General features: G+C 43.0%; 1 protein-coding gene across 1 annotated transcript in view; it reads left to right on the top strand.

Annotated features, from left to right (window-relative positions):
• RELL1 (RELT like 1) overlaps positions 1–20,466 on the top strand; it is a 60,324-nt gene that overhangs the window by 13,862 nt on the left and 25,996 nt on the right. The window contains exons 2-3 of the mRNA XM_032633057.1: positions 14,590–14,811; positions 18,865–18,936. Coding sequence (XP_032488948.1) covers positions 14,590–14,811; positions 18,865–18,936 — 294 coding nt within the window. The remainder of the gene's footprint in view (positions 1–14,589; positions 14,812–18,864; positions 18,937–20,466) is intronic.

Below are 20,466 nucleotides of genomic sequence, written 5' to 3'. Positions count from 1 at the left end.
GCAACTAGAGAAAGCCCATGTGCAGCAATGAAGACCCAATGCGGCCAAATAAATAAATTAAAAAAAAATTTGTCTCAATAAAACTGAGATCATGTTAGCTCAAAATACTGCTTTGTGTTTATTTCTTCACTTAACATTTTTTATTAACAATTTCGATAATTTTGGCAAAGGGATATGGGAAATCCAATCCCTTCATACAAAGAGTTTCTGTTGTTTTAAAACAAAGGGAAGTTTAGGATTTTCAATAAGTAATCAGCAGTTTCAACAGTGTGGAGTGTAGATCAGATGGCTTTTTGATTTTGTTTCTTATAATGGTAGCAGGATTTTTTCTTTTGAAATAGGTGTTTAATGCCAAAAAAAATAGATAAATTGACCTGGCGAGACTATAACTTAAATGTACCTTCTCTTCCCAATAGTTGACTCACTAGGGAAAACCATTCTCTCATTCTAGGTTTCTTATTGAAATAGATGAGTAACGATTACTCATAGATTATTCTACTCAAAACACTAACTCAACATAGAGATGAGCTATGGATAATCCCGTTTTGTGGAACTTTACTGAATATCAAAACTGGTAACTCTCACAGGCAATTGAGCACAGAGTATGGGGCTCTGGAGTCAGGCTGCCTGGATTAAAATCTCACTTCTGCTACTTGGCTAGCTGTGTGACCTGGTATAAGCTACTTGACCTCTCTGTGCTGTAGTTTTCCTATCTGTAAGATGGAGTTGAAAACAATAGTGCCTACCTCATAGGGTTATTGTAATGGTTGAACAAGTTCATACCTGTAAAGTGCTTGGAATAGTAATTATTACAAAGTATGCATCAGTACGTGACTAATATTAATAGTATTTTTCTAGGTGCCTTACCCTTGCTGCTGGTTTTCAGAGTTCTTATTTGAGTTTCAGGCTACTGACGTTCATTTATTCCCCTAAATCAGGTTCTCTATATCTAGGGTTTTCCTAATTACTTCTGTTTAATCTTGCCTTTGTTTGCCTTTACCAAAATGGTCTTTATTTTCTATCTTAGTTCCTGTTCCTTTGCTCTCTCTAACAGCCCCAGGGGAGAATTCCCGGCAGGCAGAGGACTTCATGACTTCCCCAGGACAGGACCGTGGCCCTCCACATATACCATCTCTGCTCGCCAGTTTCCATATTCACACGAGGCTGGCCACGTGCCTGTCTAGCAGGAACACTGCCTGACTTAACCTGTGACTAATTGAAAAACCCTGCATTTAGGACTTTTGTAGTTTTCTGTTTAATTGTTACCCCTTCCTGTTCCTGGAAGGAAGAGAAACTGGACTGATGTCAGCGTTGTGGGAGCTGCAGACTGGGCCCCGCAGTGCCGCCTTGGGCAGCTGCTCCCTCACCTCCAGGGTTTAAGGTATTTCTCTGCCCCCCACATTTAACTCTGTCCCTCCAGTTGGGCTCACATGCTTCAGTGTCTAATCCTGTCTGTTGGCTTTGTATTCCCAGCTGAGCTGGAAGCTTTGTGAGGATAGCAGTGTTTACACTTATTACCACTGATAACGAGCATCACAGCAATGCTAGCTAATGTTTATTGAGCACTTACTCTGTGCTAGGACCTCGGCTAAACCCAAGTTCATATCATTACTGCTCAGAAACCATTCTATTATTATCTGTATTTTACTTATTTATTTATTTTTATTTATTTTTTGTTTATCTGTATTTTAGAGATGAGGAAACTGGGGCACTGGGAAGTTAATGGACTTGCCTGGGGTCTCACAGGCAGGAAGCAAGAAAAAGCTAGCTTCTGCTTTTTGCCTTCTTTCTTTCTAGGGAGCAGCTTTGGTTGAGAGCTTGAGCCCTGCCTGCAACAGGCCTTGGTTCAAATCCTGGCCATTCCCCAGATGAGTGACCTTGACCTCAATACTTTGTTCTTTAATGTCTCCATTTCTAAGATGGGACCTATCTAAGAGTCCTGAAGATTAAAAAAAAAAAAAAAAAAAAAGATAACGGGAGTAAAGACGCCCAGCTCAGAAATAAGCACTCAGTAGAGGTTTGCTGCTCTTAGTGATTGGTGGTAGAGTGGTTGAACTCCCAGAGGCCCTGGATGTGGGATGGTGAACCCCCAACACACCCCTGGAGAATCAGTCACTAAATCCCTCTCTCCCTCTGTAGGGCCGGTCACCCAGCAGTTTTCCCTTTTGAAGCCCACCCGGCTCGGCACCACACCTAGTTTTCCCACGTGGGTAGTTTGTGTTGTCTTCTGCATGGTAGAAATTACTTGGCTGTACTCCCACCCTGGCAGGCGCAGGTTGTAGCCAGAAACTGGGGACCTAGCTCCTGGTGGCCTGGTCCTCTGAGTCAGCACCCTCTCTGTGGAGCTCTAGGGCAGTCACTGGTTCGTAAGGGAACCCCCTCCTCCCTGGGCCCCCCTCTTGCAGTTTCTGCCAGAAACAGACTATCTGGGCCTGTCCTCTCCCCATTTGGTGGTTTTGTCCTGGCACTTGCTGGTTAGCGTCCTCCCGTAGTTTAAATAATTTCTAACCTAGTCCCTGCTTGGCCTCTTGTGAGGAATGTTCAGGAACAGATCAGTTAGGGATTGCATCCCTGTGGAAAGAGGGCAGCGCCTTTGGTGAGGGTATGTCAGCTTCGCTCCTTGACGGACGCGGCAGTGTGGAATATGATGGAGTCCTGTGAAAATCCAGTGGAGGGCCAGTTCCCAAAACTGGGCTTGGGAACATGCTGCCATTCGTGGCCTTCCTTTGAATCTTTGTTAACTGGAAACTTCTGTTGATTTTGATGAATACAGGGGTTTGCTGGTATATTTACATCTTTTGGAAAGGGCTTACCCAACAAGTGGGTAAAGCTATGGGGTGGATCACTCGTCCAGCTCTGAAAAGAACTTATTTATATAAGTTTTAAAAAACTGTCAGCATTTGGCAAATGAAGGTACAGTGCGTTGGACATTCTGTCCCACCAAATAGCATCTTAACAAAACGGCTGATCCAGTTGTAGTGAAAGTGGACACTTGATCAGTAATCGAGGAATCCTTCTGGAAGGATGGAATCTGCTTTCACAATTCACAGGTTGCATGTGGCAAAAGTTTAAGGTGCTCCTACCATGTTCCAGGAACTGTGACAGGGGTTCAGGGTACAATGATAGGACATTCTCCTTGCTACTTGGGGAAACAGGAGTGTTTGGCTTAAATCAGGCTTTTCCTGCAAGTTCTGTCACCCATGTTGGGTTTCCTAACGTTGACCACAGTATGCCCGAGAGATGTGCTTGTGGTGAAGTGTGTGTGTGGGGGGGGCTGTCAGTGGCTCTTGAGTGTTGGTTCTTCTGCCTGGCTCATTTCTGTATCTCCCCAGTGAAGTCATGTTAGACCACTGATTTATTTGCAAAATGAGGATCTCATCCACCCTCTTGTCTACTTCCTTGGGATTAGACGTTTCAGATAAGACAATGACAGCGTCAAGTGTCATCTGAGTGGAAACTTTTATATCTTATATGATGTCTCTAGCTAATAATGTATGTGATTGAAGATTTTCTTTTTCCTTTTCCATTTTCTCTTTCCCTCCCTCCCTCCCTCCCTTCCTTCCTTCTTCCTTTCTGAAATATTTTTAGATGCCACGCAACTAACATTGTTAGCACGAATGATGTTTGTGACAACTATTGAATGGCTTCCAAGTATAATAGTTTGTGAGTCATAATGTGAAAACATACCTGTGAACAAGATGCTTTTCAATAGATAGAAAAAAGTCTTCCTTTCACTTTCATAATAGTTATGGAGCAGTAAAATAGAGTTCGACGTTAGAGTGATCTTTTGCTTTTTGTAGTAGAAATTAATATTGGGAAATTTTATGCTGCTGAGAATATTTTAAAAAATGACGTCAATACAAATTGATCTTGCTGTAGCTGACTTTAACACTTTTTCATGAAGATGATTCTTACATTTAACAAGATGCATGCAGATTCCAATGTGTATCACACATGATAGGGTCATTTGGCGAGAGGCACCTTTTTAGTGTTTAAGGGCATTTGAGGGGGTGGATGCAGACCTGGGCTCCAGCCCAACTCTGTGGTCAGCTGGTGATGGTTAAACCCACCTGTTTACTGTGAGGCATGTGTCACTTACTAGGTAAAACTGAAAACCAATCTCCACTCCTACAGACGCTGCTAAACAATGTGGATAAGTGTGCAGGGCTCTGGGGTCTCAAGGCTTGGCTTGAATCCTGTCCCACTATATGTTAGGACTTGTTATTGAACCTCCATGGGCCTTATTTTCCTCATCTGCACATGGGGATAATGAGACAACCTACCTTAAGATGTGGAAATGAAATGGAATTGTGCATGAAGCACTGCAAACACTCGATAAATGCTGCCCAACAGTTACCTTAACGTAGCAACTCATTCTTTATAACACACCACCTTTAGAAAAGAATCTGAAGTGATTATTAAATTTCTGAAGTCCATTGCTTTGCAGTCATATCAAGCAAATGTCTTTTTAAAAATTCAATTTTTCTTGAGTTGATGTAATTTACAATTTGCAAGGCGAGGAAGGGTCTACAGTCAAAGTCTCACTCCACTCCTGTCCTCCAGCCACCCACCCACCCCATCTCCAGGAGACTGACAGTGCTACAGTAACTAAAGACAAAAAAAATCCCCAAATGGACAACACTGAAAATAGCAAGAGAAAGAGGAGAGGCAGAGGAAGGGGTAGGAGAATAGGAAAAGAGGAGGGGGGGAGGTTCAGCTGGGGTCCAAACTGCTGAGCTCTCCCGGTCCCTGCAGCCCCTTGGGCATCGCCCTCGCTTATACCCCTCTCTGAGGACCCCGTGATGTGGGGTTCTTCTCCCTTTGGGACTCCTCAGCCTTTTCTGTCTTAGAGGCATGCTGGGTGACTTCCTGGCCTGTGTCCCAGTGCAGACACTGGCAAGCTGAACTTGCCCCATGTGGGGTGAGCTCAGGTCAGATAAGCCTTCTGTGTCATCTGAATGCAAACCACTGTTTGAGGTATTCTGGAAGATTCAGGAAGAGTCCAGAAGTTGAGATCCTTGACTTCTCAAAGCACTGGTGTCCTAAACTGAATCCCTTCCCAAGGAGTAGCTGTGGGGCTGTAGCTCTTTTCTGTTTTTTACAATCTTTTGGTGCTCTTGAAGAATTGGTAAATCCAAGACAGTTGTGGAGAATGCTAGGGATTTTCTCTTACTCTGCAAAGTTAGTTTTCCCCTTCTAGTCTAAATGGAAACCTGAGATGGTAAATATGTATAGTTTCCATCATAATTTTTGTGTCTTTGTTTCTTTATATTGACATCACCCCAGTTTCAGTTCTCTGTTCTGGTAGCTACCTGGGGTTCAGGAGTAATTCAGTTTTGTCCCACAACCTCTTGCCCGTCAAGAATGTTTGTTCTCTTTTTGTCCAGCCAAATTAAGTTTTTCTTTTGAAACCTAATATAAAGTCATTTTTCTTCCTGGATCCACACTAATTACTTCCCTTCTCAACTCCTATGGTACTTATACAAAGGAACTGCAGCTTAGGGAAGGGTTGTGCTCCAGACATTCCTTTTTGAGTAATTGGGTTGGAAATTGAAATGCATTTTCCCATTAAAAATAATAATTAGGCTCCCATAAAGGGTATTTAAAAAATGATAAAATGGGACTTAGTGAACTTTTATTACAGAAGAGTTGAAAGAATAGTAAAGTGGACTGCTGTACACTAACCACTTGGTTTCAATATTTTGCCATATTCACTTGCTCACCCTATCTATCTATCTGCCCATCCACCCATCCACATACCTCTATCTACCTACTTTTTTTGCTGAATTATTTGAAACCAAGTTGCAGACAGTGTTACATTTCACCCTAAATCCCTCTGCCATCACCTTGTAGGATTAAGGACTTCCTTCAACATAACTGTAATACCATGATCATAGCTTAAAAAAAATAAACAATAAATTTGTACTACTGTCTACGCCATTTTCCTGTTGACCTCAAAATATCCTTTATTGTTGTTTTAAAATTTTTATTATTGTTTAGAATTTGGAATCAGGCTCCAATCAAGGTTTACTAACCGGATTTTGTCCTATTAGTTTCTAACAAAAGCTATTTGAAGCCACATTTAGCCAAGTACTGGGGGAGGGAAGGAACTTCCTTGGGCATAGGTAGTATGTTGAAATCTTTGTGTACTCGCCTCTCCCTGTTTTCCTCTCCCATGCTTAATGCCTGTCTCTGGATCCTGGGGTGCTCCTGCTGCCCTGAGCTCTCCATTTTGGCCAGATCCCCAGCCCCAGGGTACAGGGACCTCTTAGCCAAATGCATCTGTAAATCAGGTGTTCATAGTCGGACATTGCTGATTTATGCATGTTTTGCTGGGGAAGCTTTCTGGGCCTCCATCTGTTCCCCTAGTGGTTTTTGCTGTCCAGTATCAAGAGTTTTCCAGCATCAGGGGAGCATTTCAAGGAATTTGACAAGATAGAGGTAACTGAGTGCTGTATACTTTGGGAGGGACTTTGTATCATGGGTGAGTAGACTCTGGGCAGGTGGGTCCTGTCTGGATGTCCCTCCCTGCCTAGTCACAGCTGTGGAGTTGGGGAGGGTGGGACAGTAGCAGCTGCTTCTCTGGGAGTCATTTGGAAGTTGGCAGCTGCCTGAAGTTCCACTACAAAGTTTAGCACTTATTTATATACTGACTTCCATTGTTTTCCAGTTTCCATATAAGCTCGTTTGTTCTCTTCATGCATTTTAAGTTTTAAAAATTTGGGCAAATGCTGTGTCTCAATCACTGGCGCTGGGGGAATATTTTAAAAGCTCTATGGTTTCGGTTATCCCCACAGCTAAAACCAGAAACAGTTTGGGGATGATTTTGTTTTGTGGAGTTTGCTTTGCATTCTCCCCTTTCGTTAGTGTTCATAATTGATTTAAAACGTGTTTAAACAATTAGCTTAATAAAGGGGGTTGTTTTTCAGGAGCTAGTAGATCTTAGCTCTGCCAGAGTAGGATTGAGAGGCTCTGTCCTGAAACAGTATCTGCCTGGATTTTCCTCCAGGCTCTTACCAGTTTTCAACCATGTGACCCTGGGCAAGTGACATACCCTCCCTAACCTCCAGCTTCTCTCTCTAATATAATATTACCCACCTCATAAGGTTGTGACTGTCAGAAACGCTTGGGGCCCATGGCCTAAACTCTAAATATGTAAGTCCCCCTCGAGAGATCTAATCAAATATATGAATGATTTTGCAGCAGACTCAGTGGAATAGGGGTTGTAAATAGCCTCACGTCAGATCAGAGCAGGTTTTGCTACCAATGAATTTGTCAGATTTGGTTTTGCTATGAAATGAGGTATAAAACTTTTTGTTTCAGAGTTTTTAGGGTTTTGCCTTGTGGACACAGGAGGGTGGGCTTGCGTTTTCCTCTCCAGTAGCATCAACCCAGATAGGGCTGGAAAAGGCTGGGGAGTATGGAATTTTGAGAACCAGGAAGGACATTGGTTTTAGCATGTAATATTTTTTTAAATGGTTAATAATTTTCTTTTCTTTTTTCAATATTTATTTATTTATTTGGTTGAGCTGGGTGTTAGTTGTGGCTCGAGGACTCTGTAGTTGCGGCATGCGAACTCTTAGTTGCAGCATGCATGAGGGATCTAGTTTCCTGACCAGGGATCAAACCCAAGCCCCCTGCATTGGGAGCACGGAATCTTTTCCACTGCGCCACCAGGGAAGTCCAGCACATAATTTTTCAGCTGAGCAAACCAAGGTGCAGAGGGGTGAAGGGACTTGTTTAGTATCACAGAGGTAGCTGGGGACAAAGCTGGAGGAATAAAAACCCCTTTAGAGAAATGCATATCTAGCTATCTTAGTTGGTAATCTAAATCAAAAATAGACTACTTTTGGGTACTGTGATTTGAATGTTTGCTGAAAAAAAAATAGGGTCTGTATCTGTGTGTTTAAAAGCAAGGTTCCAGCCAAGCTTAGTGGGTTATCTACTTACCAGCCAAGTCCTTTTCCCATCACAGAGTTGTTGGGTCGCTGCTGGGAAACCCTAGCTTCTGAGAATGTACACCCTTTCCTGATAGGAGAGGAAGAATTGCTATCAGAACCATCAAAATGCTCTTGGCCCTGGTTGGAACAAAGCTGCTTGGGAGAAGTCACAAGGGCCTCCTTATCTGGAGTCTCAGGTTATTACCGTCATCCCCATTATGTGTATTTTAGCAACCCTCGAGCTATGCCCACTGGGTTTGAGGAATGCCATTTCTGCGCCATTTCTTCTCAGCTCCTCTGACCATTGGGGTCAGTTGGAAATGTAAGTATTACTTGGAATCCAAGCTAGAAAACTGCTTTTGATTTTTTGGGTTGACTTCGAGCCATTCCTCATACCTCTTCCTCAGTTTCTTGCTGTCTTAATGTTTTTTAGATAACATCTTCTTTTGTGACTTTGTCAATGGGATCTTGGCAAAACACAGTACATAGTGGGTCTTCAAAATACGGTGAATTAACCAAACCTGGCTGGGTCTAAGAAAAACGCTAAGGATTTTGATAACCGCTGGCTTTTGCTGGACCTGTTTTACTTGTAATGTGGAGGGGAATCACTTTTATCAGTAAGAGCTGAGAACTCTCTCTTTCTATGGCCCTTGCTGTGTGCAGAGGATACTGGAGACGAGGTGATGGGCTTGTTTTGAAGAGGCTGAGGGACCCGAGGTTGTGGTCTGCGTAAGGTGGGCTGTGATTTGGGAGTTGGAAGGAAGGTCAGAGAGGGGGGACAAATAGAGTTTTGCAGTTGTTCATCGGGTAAGCTGCTCTGAGGTCTGGTGGTGGGCATTTTCAAAACATCCTCCTTCCTGCTGTGCTAATTGGAATCCATAGTTTTGCGATGTGGGGAGCCTTTAATCTAAGTTGTGAAGTAGAAGAGCAAACCAACATTTAGCATTTTCACAGACAAGTTGGTAAATGATGACCTCAGCTCAGGTAAGAGGAAGCAGCGTCCAAGCAGGCAGGATCCAGACTGCCTGGTTTGAATCCAGCCACTGACAGGTAGTAGCTCTGTGACCTTGGGAAGGCTCCTTGACCTTTCTGTGCTTCCTTTCCACATCCGTGACGTGGGGAGAATACCAGTAACTATATCATAAGTTTATTGTGAAGATTCAGTGCTTGGCTCACTGCTGGATTGCAAATGCTCCATAAATGTGGTGTTGCTTATCGTTAGTAGTTACAGAGGTATAACAAATTAGTCTGAGCCAGACTTCCATCACTTCTGGAACACTCCCACCTGAAACCATCCCCTTCCTGCCTCTGGTTCAGCCTACTTTCCATTCTGACCCTGATCCCTGGTGTCTGATTCCCTTGGGTCTCTTATTCTCTTTCCTGCTCGGTGGCCCACCCTGCATGAGTTAACCCAGTTACAAGTTTGGGGTGCACATGTCAGCTGTGCCCCAAATGGCCTTGCAGTCCTTTCACTGGCCTCTCACATTCCTTCTGTTTCTCCACTAAGCCTCACTGTCTCCGTCAGCCCCTCTTCTGCCCTGGCCCCTCTAGTTCTCAAGAGATGCCGTCTCTCATCTTCAGGCATCTGTTCGCTCACCTTCCCTCCATCCACGTAAAGAACAAACTCATGGACACCCTGCCTCAGGACGAAGTATCTTTTTTCCTATTCAAGTTTTTAATCCGTCTCCTTTTTGCTCCTTGGCTCCTGCATGTAAATAAACACTTTGGTTTCAGCCACTTTAAAAAAATTCAAAACTCCAAATAAAAATTTCTTCCCTTCATGCTGAAAGTGAACTCCCTTACCCGTAATGCCCGTAGTGGGCTTCTAGAAAGAGCAAACTGAGCTGTTTCTGCTCTTCAACGCAGGGAATCTAGCCTCACCTTCTAGTCTATGAAAAACTGGTCCCTCCAAGGCCACAAAGATCTCCTGCCAACCGTTTTTTCCTTCCTATTTTATTTATTTTTTCATTTTATGTATGATGTATGTATGTATTTTAGGATTTTAAAGATTATTTTAGGATTTTAAGTTACTTCAAGAAACTATGGGGAAACAGAAAGGGAGCAAAGTGCAACAAGGGGAAAGTTTAAAAAATTTCAAGTTACTTCCTGATTCAGCAACTGAAGGCTTTCCGTGTGTTCTTTGGAACTTCTATGTGGCCCAATTTGTCTGAGTTTTTCTCAATAATCTTTCTAAAGATTCTTCTTAGGGTGTTTCTCTCTTTATTTTTTTTAATTGTGATAAGAACACTTAACATGAGAATTACCCTCTTAACAAATTTTTAAGTGCACAATACGGTATTGTTAACCGAGGGCACAATGCTGTACAGCAAATATCTGGAACTTATTCACTTGCATAACTGAAACTTTATCTCCGTTGAATAGCAACTACCCCCCCCCCCCCCCCGGCCCCTGCCAAAGCTGGCTCCTGGCAACCACCATTCTACTCTCTTTCTATGAACTTGACTACTTTAGATGCCTCATGTAAGTGGAATCATGTAGTATTTGTCTTTCTGTGACTGGCTCATTTCACCTGGCATAATGTCTTCCAGGTCCATCTTTGTTGTCCTTTACGGCAGGATTTCCTCCTTTTTGAAAGCTGAATGGGATTCGATTATATGTATATGTCACATTTCTTTATCCTTTCAACCATCAGCGAACATTTATGTTGTTCCCAAGTCTTGGCTATTGTAAATAATGCTGCGGAGAACATGGGAGCGCAGCTATCTCTTCAAGATCCTGATTTCATTCCTTTTGGATAGATACCCAGAAATGGAATTCCTGCATCATTTGGTAGTTCTATTTTTAATTTTTCTGAGGAAGCTCTATACTATTTTCCATGGTGGATGTACCATTTTATGTTTCCTTCCTATTTTAGCTCCTCTCTCTTGAAGCATCTGACCTAGCTGACTGCTGATTCCTCCTGGAAACTTCTTCTCTGTTCTAAGGTAGAACCCTGGCTTCTCTTCCTCAGGTCCTCATGGAGTAGATCCAGTTGCTCAATGGATATTTCCACCTGGATGTCTCCGTGCTTTCCTTTACCACTACATGTTCAAAACTGAACATGTGCTATTGTCTTCTCCATGCAAGTATATGAGCTAGGGCCCCTGAAACAAAGTACCACAAACTGGGTGACTTAAAAAGGAGAGATTTATTGACTCACTGTTCTGTAGGCTAGAAGTCCAAGATCAGGGTCAGCAGGGTTTCTTCTCCTGAGGGCTGTGAGAAAGAATCTGTTCAGTGCTTCTCTTCTAGATTCTGACGGTTTGCTGGCAATTTTTGATGTTCCTTGGCTTCTATAAAGCATCATCCTGACCTCTGCCTTTACCTTCACATGGTGTTTTTACTTTGTGCTTGTCTATCTCCAAATTTCCCTTTTTTTTAAGGACAGCAGCCATATGGGATTAGGGCCCACCCTAATGACTTCATTTTATACCTTTGTAAAGACCCTATGTCCTAATATAGTCACTTGGGGTTAGGACTTCAACATATGAATTGGGGGTGAGGCAAAATTCAACCCATAGCACCATGCAGACTTGATTTTTTTTCAGGTATTTCTCATCTCAATGAATGGCACCAATGTCCACCATGTTACTCAAGCAGAAACTTGGGAATCATCCTTATCAAATCACGTGCCTTTATATTAACCTAGCATCTAGAGCTTGTAGAACTTGGAGGCACAATTTTGGTCATCATAGTCATCATAGAAAGGTACAATCATTTTGATTCTGTTTTACAGATGAGGAAACTGAGCACCTAGCAGTTAAAAAACTTGCCCAAGGTGACATGCTTAGTAATTGGCCAAGCTGTTATTTATGCCAGGCAGTCTGACATTTTTTTTTTTTTTTGCTGTATGCGGGCCTCTCACTGTTGTGGCCTCTCCCGTTGCGGAGCACAGGCTCCAGATGCGCAGGCCCAGCAGCCATGGCTCACGGGCCTAGCTGCTCCGCGGCATGTGGGATCTTCCCGGACCGGGGCACGAACTCGTGTCCCCTGCATCGGCAGGCGGACTCTCAACCACTGCGCCACCAGGGAAGCCCTGACCTTTTTTTAACTACAGTGCATCTCTGTAATTCATGTTTCACTAATTTAGATTCATATCTTCTTTGGTTTTTTCCATGGTGCAATAATTATGAAATTAAATGACTGCTAATATGTTTGTAAATCACAAACTGTAAATACATAGTATTTGCAAGGGTTTGCTAGATGTCAAATTAATGATGAACATACATTCTCAACCACCTGATTCAGGAGGAGCTGTTTGGCTCCAATTTAGAGCCCCTCGGCTTTCATCTCTGTTTCTACTGCTTCCCAAAGAGAATTTATTATCATCTCCAGATTGAAACAGACCACAATTCTGAGTAAAACTCTTTCAGTCTTAGCATGTTGTCTGCTTTACCTATTCCTGTTGCATGGCATATGTGTTTTTAAAAAGGAATTAATAAATAACACACTTAGAATTATAAAAGGAGTTGAATATTCTGGTTTTTACTGAAAGTAAGTCTTGAGGTTAAACCCTAATTTAGATGATATATTTGCATATGTTTAGGGAAGTGTGTGTGTGTATGTGTTTTCTCTTATTTATTTATTCATTCATTTATTAATTATATTGATTCTTGGAAGAGAAATCAGAAAAAATATATAGATTATGCCAAATTCTAGAGGTTGCATGATAAAATAATGAATGCAACCTTTTACAAACCTGCGAAACCAGCAATTTCCTTTCATGTTCAAAGATAATGGATAGTTCCATGCAAAAGAGAGAGAGCCTTTTGTCCTGTGGCTTCTGTTTGATACTATTTGCTGCAGTAAAGAAATGTGGTCACTTTACACCTAGTCTCTGTCCCCATGTAATCATTATAACACAGGGGTATTTTTTGTTTTTTTTTTCATCAAAATACTCTTGAGAGAGTTTATAGTTAAATGCATCTAGCTTTCCGGTTTCTGGGTTTCTCAAGCAATATGTGTGAATCTCCATGATGTAGAAAAGCTTATTTTATTACTTCAGAATCTGAGTATCCCAAATAATGAGACTTCACTTCAGTGAAATCCCACATTTTTCTTTAGTCCACATCCTACCTGACCCACTCTTTTGTTTTTGTTTTTTTAAAAAATATTTATTTATTTATTTATTGGGTTGTGCTGGGTCTTAGTTGCGGCAGGCAGGCTCCTTAGTTGTGGCATGCATGTGGGATCTAGTTCCCTGACCAGGGATTGAACCTGGGTCCCCTGCATTGGGAGCGTGGAGTCTTACCCACTGTGCCACCAGGGAAGTCCCTTCTCCTTTGTCTGATAACTTCCTTCTCATTTTATGTGTGTGAACTGGTATTTTGTTGATTTTCCACACAGTCGGCTCTTTCTCTGTTATCTTAACTGGCCGTATCTTATGATTGTACAAGCCGGGCTCACTGTTTTTCCCTCTCACTCCTTCATAGATGTGACTCAGTTCCCCATATATGGGAACTTCTTGGGAGCCTACGTAGCATGCCCTTGGGCCCAGATATCTGGCTGCCTCTGGCGTAAGTCCATGTGGCATTTTGACTTGTCCAAAAGCAAATGTCTCCTTCTCTCCCAAAGATGACCCCCTTCCCAGCTGCCCCATTTTTGAAGTCATAAAATAGGTCCCCACCATTACCGTTTCTTTTAACGCCCCATGCATACCTTCCTTGGCTTTTCTTCCAATCTCTCATGCCTGCCCAGGTGTTCACTTGTTTAGTGCCTCTTTCCGATACTACCCTACAAGCTTCAAGATGGCGTTGGTCATGCTGTGTTATTTTCCACTCTCTCTCCAGCTCCCAGCTGGTGCTTTTCACATAATGGTCATGCCATAAATGCTAATTTGGGTTAGTAAACAAACAAACAAATGCATGTGCTTCCATTTTTATGTTTGTATCCCTGGGCCAAAACTTGATGCCGTCGTGGATTTTTCTCTCTTTTTTCATACACTAGATCTGTCAGTTTACTAAATCTTTCTGGGACATACACTCCATGAGGACAGGGATCTTTGTTTTGCTCAGTGGTATGTCCCAGATGCCTGGAATGGTGCCTGGCATGTAGTTGAGCTAAGCTGAGCATTTACTATGTTGTAGAAATGGTTCTGGATGTTTTACATGTATTAATTTATTTAATCTTCATAACAAGCCTAGAAAGGTGGGTAGCTACCATTAGTGTGCCTATTTTACAAGAAACCAAGGCATGGAGATTAAGTCATCATCCAGCGTCACACAGCTGCTAAGCTGTAGAGCCAGGATGTGACCACATGTCTCCTGAGTCTGCTCTTAACCACTAAGTAGTCTGCTGTGAAACCACCTAGTGATGGTGTGTTTGCTCTGTGTGGACCCTTCACTGAAACTCTGTACATTCACTCCATGCTGTGTAGGTACTCTTTTAGAGGAAGAAGCAGAGGCTGGTTTGGAGAGGATTAAAAAAAATTACCCAGGGTGGGACCCAGGTGCTGAGTAGCAGGGACAGGATGGGAACTCAAGACTGTTTCAGCACAAGCCTGTGTGCCTGTCCTGCCAGACCTGTCAGTCTCTGCGTGGCCCGTGGTTTTGGAAGCAGACTGACATTTAACAGGAACATTTCCCGAGGTTGTCAGCGTTTTCTTGTCCCCAGTAGACGTCTGATGCAGCTGTGCATGTTTCTTCCTCAGACAATGATGGCAGCCGCTCGTTACACTCCAGAACTGAGACGACGCCCTCGCCCACGAACAATGGAAATGGACACCCAGAATACATTGCGTACGCGCTTGTCCCTGTGTTCTTCATCATGGGTCTCTTCGGCGTCCTCATCTGCCACCTGCTTAAGAAGAAAGGCTATCGTTGTACAACAGAAGCTGAGCAAGACGTGGAAGAAGAAAAGGTTGAAAAGATAGGTAAATCACCTGGATTCTTTTTATGGGAATGTGAGTGCAGACGATTTTTAAATCAGAAACCAGTAACCTATATCTTCCATCTCTATAAGGCAAATGATCCATCTTTTTTTATATATTGACATTATGTAAATTTAAAGTGTACAACACGTCAATCGGATACATTTGTATATTGTAATATGATTGCCATTGTAGCGATATTTAGCACCTCTATCACAGTACATAATTGTCATTTCTTTTTAGTGGCAGAAATCATTAAGTTCTAGTCTCTTAGCAGGTTTGATGATTATAATACAATATTGTTGCCTATATTCACTATACTGTGCATTCGATCTCTAAGGCTTATTTACTATTTGTTCTAAGTTTGTACCCTTAAGCAACATCTGCCCTATTGTAACCGAAGGTGGTGTCTGGCTGCTCGCTGCTCAAAAGCCAATAAAAAGGCCACGTTGATGGTTTATTTGGGGTGCTGGCAACCGGGGTGGGGGGGGTGGGGGGGAGGGTGAATGGACTCCTGTCCAAAGGCTGACTACCCCCTGCCCCTGACAATCAGGGGGGCAAAAGAGCTTTTATAGACAAAGGGAGGGAGCTACATGAAGAAACAGCACAGTCAGCTCTGACAGTCATCTTGAAATTGGTCATGTGGTGGTCTGACCAGCGTCATCTTGATTGGTTTTTTGTCTTGTTTTTTATAAATTTATTTATTTTATTCGTGTATTTCTGGCTTCCTTGGGTCTTCGTTGCTGTGCGCGGGCTTTCTCTAGTTGCAGCGAGCGGGGGCTACTCTTCGTTGTGGTGCGCAGGCTTCTCATTGCGGTGGCTTCTCTTGTTGCGGAGTACGGGCTCTAGAAAACAGGCTCAGTAGCTGCTCAGCAGTTGTGGTGCACGGGCTTAGTTGCTCCGCGGCATGTGGGATTTTCCCGGGCCAGGGCTCGAACCCGTCTCTCCTGCATTGGCAGGCGTATTCTTAACCCTGCGCCACCAGGGAAGCCCATCATGATTGTTTTGTTTTTTTTCGGTACGCGGGCCTCTCAGTGTTGTAGCCTCTCCCGCTGCAGAGCACAGGCTCCGGACGCGCAGGCTCAGTGGCCATGGATCATGGGCCCAGCCGCTCCGCAGCATGTGGGATCTTCCCGGACCAGGGCACGAACCCATGTCCCCTGCATTGGCAGGCGGACTCTCAACCACTGCGCCACCAGGGAAGCCCTTGATTGTTTTAAGTGCAGTTAATCTTTCCAGGGTCAGTTTTTTCCCATTTCCTTGAGGCCAATTCTCAGAATTGTGGCAGCTTATGTCGTGGTTACAGCCTGGTCATCATGTAGTTAACTTCTTCCACCTGGTGGGGCTTTCAGTATCTACAAGACAGCTCGCAGGTTACGGCTCAGAATATTATCTACAGCCCTTGAGAAGGAACTAGAGGTCCTTGCTTTAGCTTGACTTTGCTTAGTGACAATTATTGTCTTGTTCTGCTTGACTGCTTTTCTCTGCTTCTGCATTTTCTCACTTCTCTGATTAAACTTATTCTTTGGCTAAAGTTTTTCCACAGGCAAAAGGCAGGCAGAGGACGTGGGCGTATAGACCACAGGGCCCTGCTCCACTTCACTCTCTCCCCATCCCTTATGCCTTGGTAACCACTCTCTATTTTTACAACTTTGGCTTTTTTAGTTTCCACATACAAGTGATAACATACAGTACTTGTCCTTTTCTGTGTGTGATTTATTTCACTAAGCATAATGTGATTAAAGTCCATCTGTGTTGTCAGAAATGGCAGGATGTCCTCCTTTCTCATGGCTGAATACTATTCCATTATATATATATCACATCTTCTTTACCCATTCATTCCTCGATGGGCAGTTAGGTTGTTTCCATATCTTGGCTATTGTGAATAATTCTGCAATAAACATGGGAGTGCATATAAATCTTCGAGATCCTGTTTTCATTTCCTTTGGGAATGTAATGACTGGATCATAGGGTACTTCTATTTTTAATTTTTTGAGAAACCTCCATATTGTTTTCCACAATGGCTGCACCAGTTTACACTCCCACCAGCTGTGCAGAAGTGTTCCCTTTTCTCCGCATCCTCGCCAACACTTTTACAAAATGATCCATCTTAAAGGCAGATGGTGTGGTGTAGTGTCACTGTAGATTTCACAGGAAGCACACCTAGAGTTATAAACTTTGCTTTCATTTATTAAATACCTACTAAATCATTTACTCTTAATTGCCTTGTGGCCTCGGGCAAGTTATATATGTTATATATGCTGCTATGTATAATTTAACTTAAATTTAATTTCATTAATTTAATACTAATTTAATTAAAATTTTAATTTAAGTGAGAACAGTAATCTCCACCTTGTAAGATTATTGTGAAATTTATAGAGAATATATATTTGGTGTTTGTCACACATGGCCACTCAGTAAATATTAACCCTTACTATTATTGAATTAGATTCCAATAAGAACAATGGGAAAACTGAATACGTCTCACCATTTTTGTGCTGTTACTTTTGCTGGGGGAGTTCTATCTTAAATCTACGAGGTTAGAGTCTATGTTTATTAAGTAAGAGGTTGTGTGAACATTGCAGTGAAAATATGGCAAGAGCTGGTGCTTTCGTATTGACTTCAGACCGTCTCAGCTTTTCCTCTTAAAGTGGAGTTGCTGGATTGTGTTTGGAAAACGCTGAGAGATGAAATCCTGTTTTCTCCACAGATGTACTTTCCAACCACCCTTTAGGGCCTTAGGGAGTAGTAGGTAACTCTCCTTATCCCTTTCAGCCTCTCAAAGGACAGTTTTTGCAGAAATGTGACATTTGGAGTAGGTCAGCCTTCAAGCCAGCCCCAAGGGCAGAGTGCGGGAACTTCTTCATTCCTTGCCAGCTTGCCGCCCTGTTGGTTTTTCCCACCCCCACTGACCTTTGAGCCAGAGAGAGAGCACGGTCGCAGGATGAGTCATGTTTGAGCTTATGAGCAAACCAAAGCTGAGTGTTTGTCAACAGAAGGCGGGGCCTCCCCCTCCTCCTTCCTAGGTGCTCTGTAGGTCGGCTTAGCCATTAGCATGTGCACTATGCAACCAAACATGCGTATTCACGAGAGCAAGCAGCTTGGGTGGAGAAGACCATTTTCCAGATACACGGGCAGCACACCGCACACCTTGATTCATTCTTTGCGAGCTAGATCAACCCTCCCTCTTCCTTCCTGTGTTATGGAAGCAAATTATAAGGATCAGTTTCAGAGTGGAGATTTGATTTTTTTTTTCAAGGACTATTCCATGTGCAGAGTCTCTCAAAGTAAACTGAGTCTGTAGGCAATTAACTGCGACCAACATTTAGATCATTTGGAAGTACATTTAAAAGAAGAGTCTTGTAAAAACACAGACGAATAATTACCCAATTTTTTTTTTTTTTTTTTTTTTTTTGCGGTACGCGGGCCTATCACTGTTGTGGCCTCTCCCGTTGCGGAGCACAGGCTCCAGACGCGCAGGCTCAGCGGCCATGGCTCACGGGCCCAGCCGCTCCGCGGCACGTGGGATCTTCCCAGACCGGGGCACGAACCCGTGTTCCCTGCATCGGCAGGTGGACTCTCAACCACTGCGCCACCACGGAAGCCCAATAATTACCCAATTTAAGAAATGAATTAATTTTCTAAATTTATATAGTACATCTGCAATTAAAGTAAAATCCAAGAAGTTTTTCTTTCAACTGTCTTTTTTCTTTCCATTTCCCTTAAGGGTTTAACAAAACGATGAGAGAGAAATAATAGTTGTAAGGACTGATGTAGATACATGGAATTGTTGTCTTGGAAACTGAGTGTGTGTTTGGACTTGAGATCGATGGACAACTGATACTTTTTATGCCTCTTATGCCAGGGAAGTCACTGTGTGCTTTCAGTCAAGCAGCTTGGGGTTGAAGGAAGAAAGCAGAGCTCTTAGCACCATGGGGATCAGCTGAACTTTCCTGACACTGTTCAGAGAGGTCTTGGGCTCTAAGACTGCACGTCTCGTTGACCTGATGCAAGTGACCAATTGTAACCTGTCCTCCCCTCCCGTTTCTCTTTCAGAGTTGAACGACAGTGTAAATGAAAATAGTGACACCGTTGGGCAAATTGTCCACTACATCATGAAAAACGAAGGTATGGTTGTTTTAGTGTCCAGAACAATTCAGTATTCATATGTTTTATTAAAAACCTGCTTCAAAGAGTCATGATTTGTATGGATTGTCCTGTTTCTGAAGTTATTGACACCTTTTACCTAAGCTCACAAATAGCTCAGCTTCCAGCATTATCTGACCAGGAGAGTTTCACAGAAGTGTTTTCTAAGAGTCAGTCATTGTAGAGTCAGCCCCGGAGGCTTACCTTTTATTCCTGGCCTCGCCTCGATTTGGGGAAGGTCATATTACATCATGGAGCCTCACTTTCCTCCTCTAAAATAATATTTACCGCATAGCATTGTTGTGACATATTGCACATAAAGTGCTTGTATAATAAGCACTCAAATATTATCTATTGCTTTTTTTGTGCTTTTAAACATATTGTGGTAAAATACACATAACGTAAAATGTACCGTTATACCCATTTTAAAATGGACAATTCATTGGCCTTAAGTACGCTCACAATAATGTACAGCCATCACCACTATCTAGCTCCAGAACTTTTTCATCATCCCAAACTCTGTACCCACTAAGCAGTCACTCCCCATTCTCCATCCCCTTTCCCTCCATCCTCTGGCAACCCCTCCTCTGCTTTCTGTCTCCATGGATTTGCCCATTCTTAAGTGTTAATACTTTTAAAAAGTCTAACCTTTATGGCTTTAAGCACTTTTTTCCCCTCTGGAATGTATTCTAAACCCCCATCTTCCTAATCTTCCCCATCTTCCTAAACTAATCAGGATTAGTTTAATCTTCATTAGATAAATCAGGGTCATTGTTTTGAAGGTGATTGTCTCCATAAGCTTCCACACCCCGAGTGACTTTTGAGGTGTGTGGTACTCCTACCCACATACCTGTGAACTAAAAATGTCATGTCAGTAAACAAAGGATGTTGCAGCCATCACATCTGCCCCAGCGGTGCACCCTGGGGAGACTCAGGGTGCACAGGATACTGGCCCCAGAGGGCTGAGGTGCACATCAAAGGAATGACTTCAGTGAACCCAGACTCTTGCATCTTCCCATACATAGAAAAGAACTACATTCCTTCACTCGAGATGTCTGGTTTTCTTTAATTAATAGTCATCTTTTGATGTTCCGACTACCTGGTCTTTGTTGCAAAAACCCCTGTATATCCTGGGGCTACCTCTCCAGAGCACTCCCTCAGAGCTGTCTGAGACGCTGTGTCCCGGCCTTAGGTCCTCAGATTTGTCCACTGAATAAAACATAACCTCTCAACTTTTAGGTCGTGCATTATTTTCAGTCGACATATCCAGTATCCGCAGATCTCCATACTTTGAATTCTCATGAGAATTTAAAAGAAAATGTTTTCCTTGGGCTCGGTCAGTGCTGACACATGCAGCATGCACTGCTACACCTGAGCCATTTGTCCAAAAGTAGAAATACCTCCGTGCTGCTCAGTAAATACATGCTCTTCCATCCCCAGCCGCTCCCCGGGGATCCTCTGCCCCCATATCCTCACTATCAACTGGAGCACCTGCCTGGCCCGGGCTGCTGG

This window comes from Phocoena sinus, chromosome 5 (genome assembly GCF_008692025.1).
Source record: "Phocoena sinus isolate mPhoSin1 chromosome 5, mPhoSin1.pri, whole genome shotgun sequence".
In the NCBI taxonomy this organism is placed as follows: domain Eukaryota; kingdom Metazoa; phylum Chordata; class Mammalia; order Artiodactyla; family Phocoenidae; genus Phocoena; species Phocoena sinus.
The sequence above is the reverse complement of the archived record's forward strand: the minus strand, read 5'-3'. Positions and strand labels throughout refer to the sequence as shown.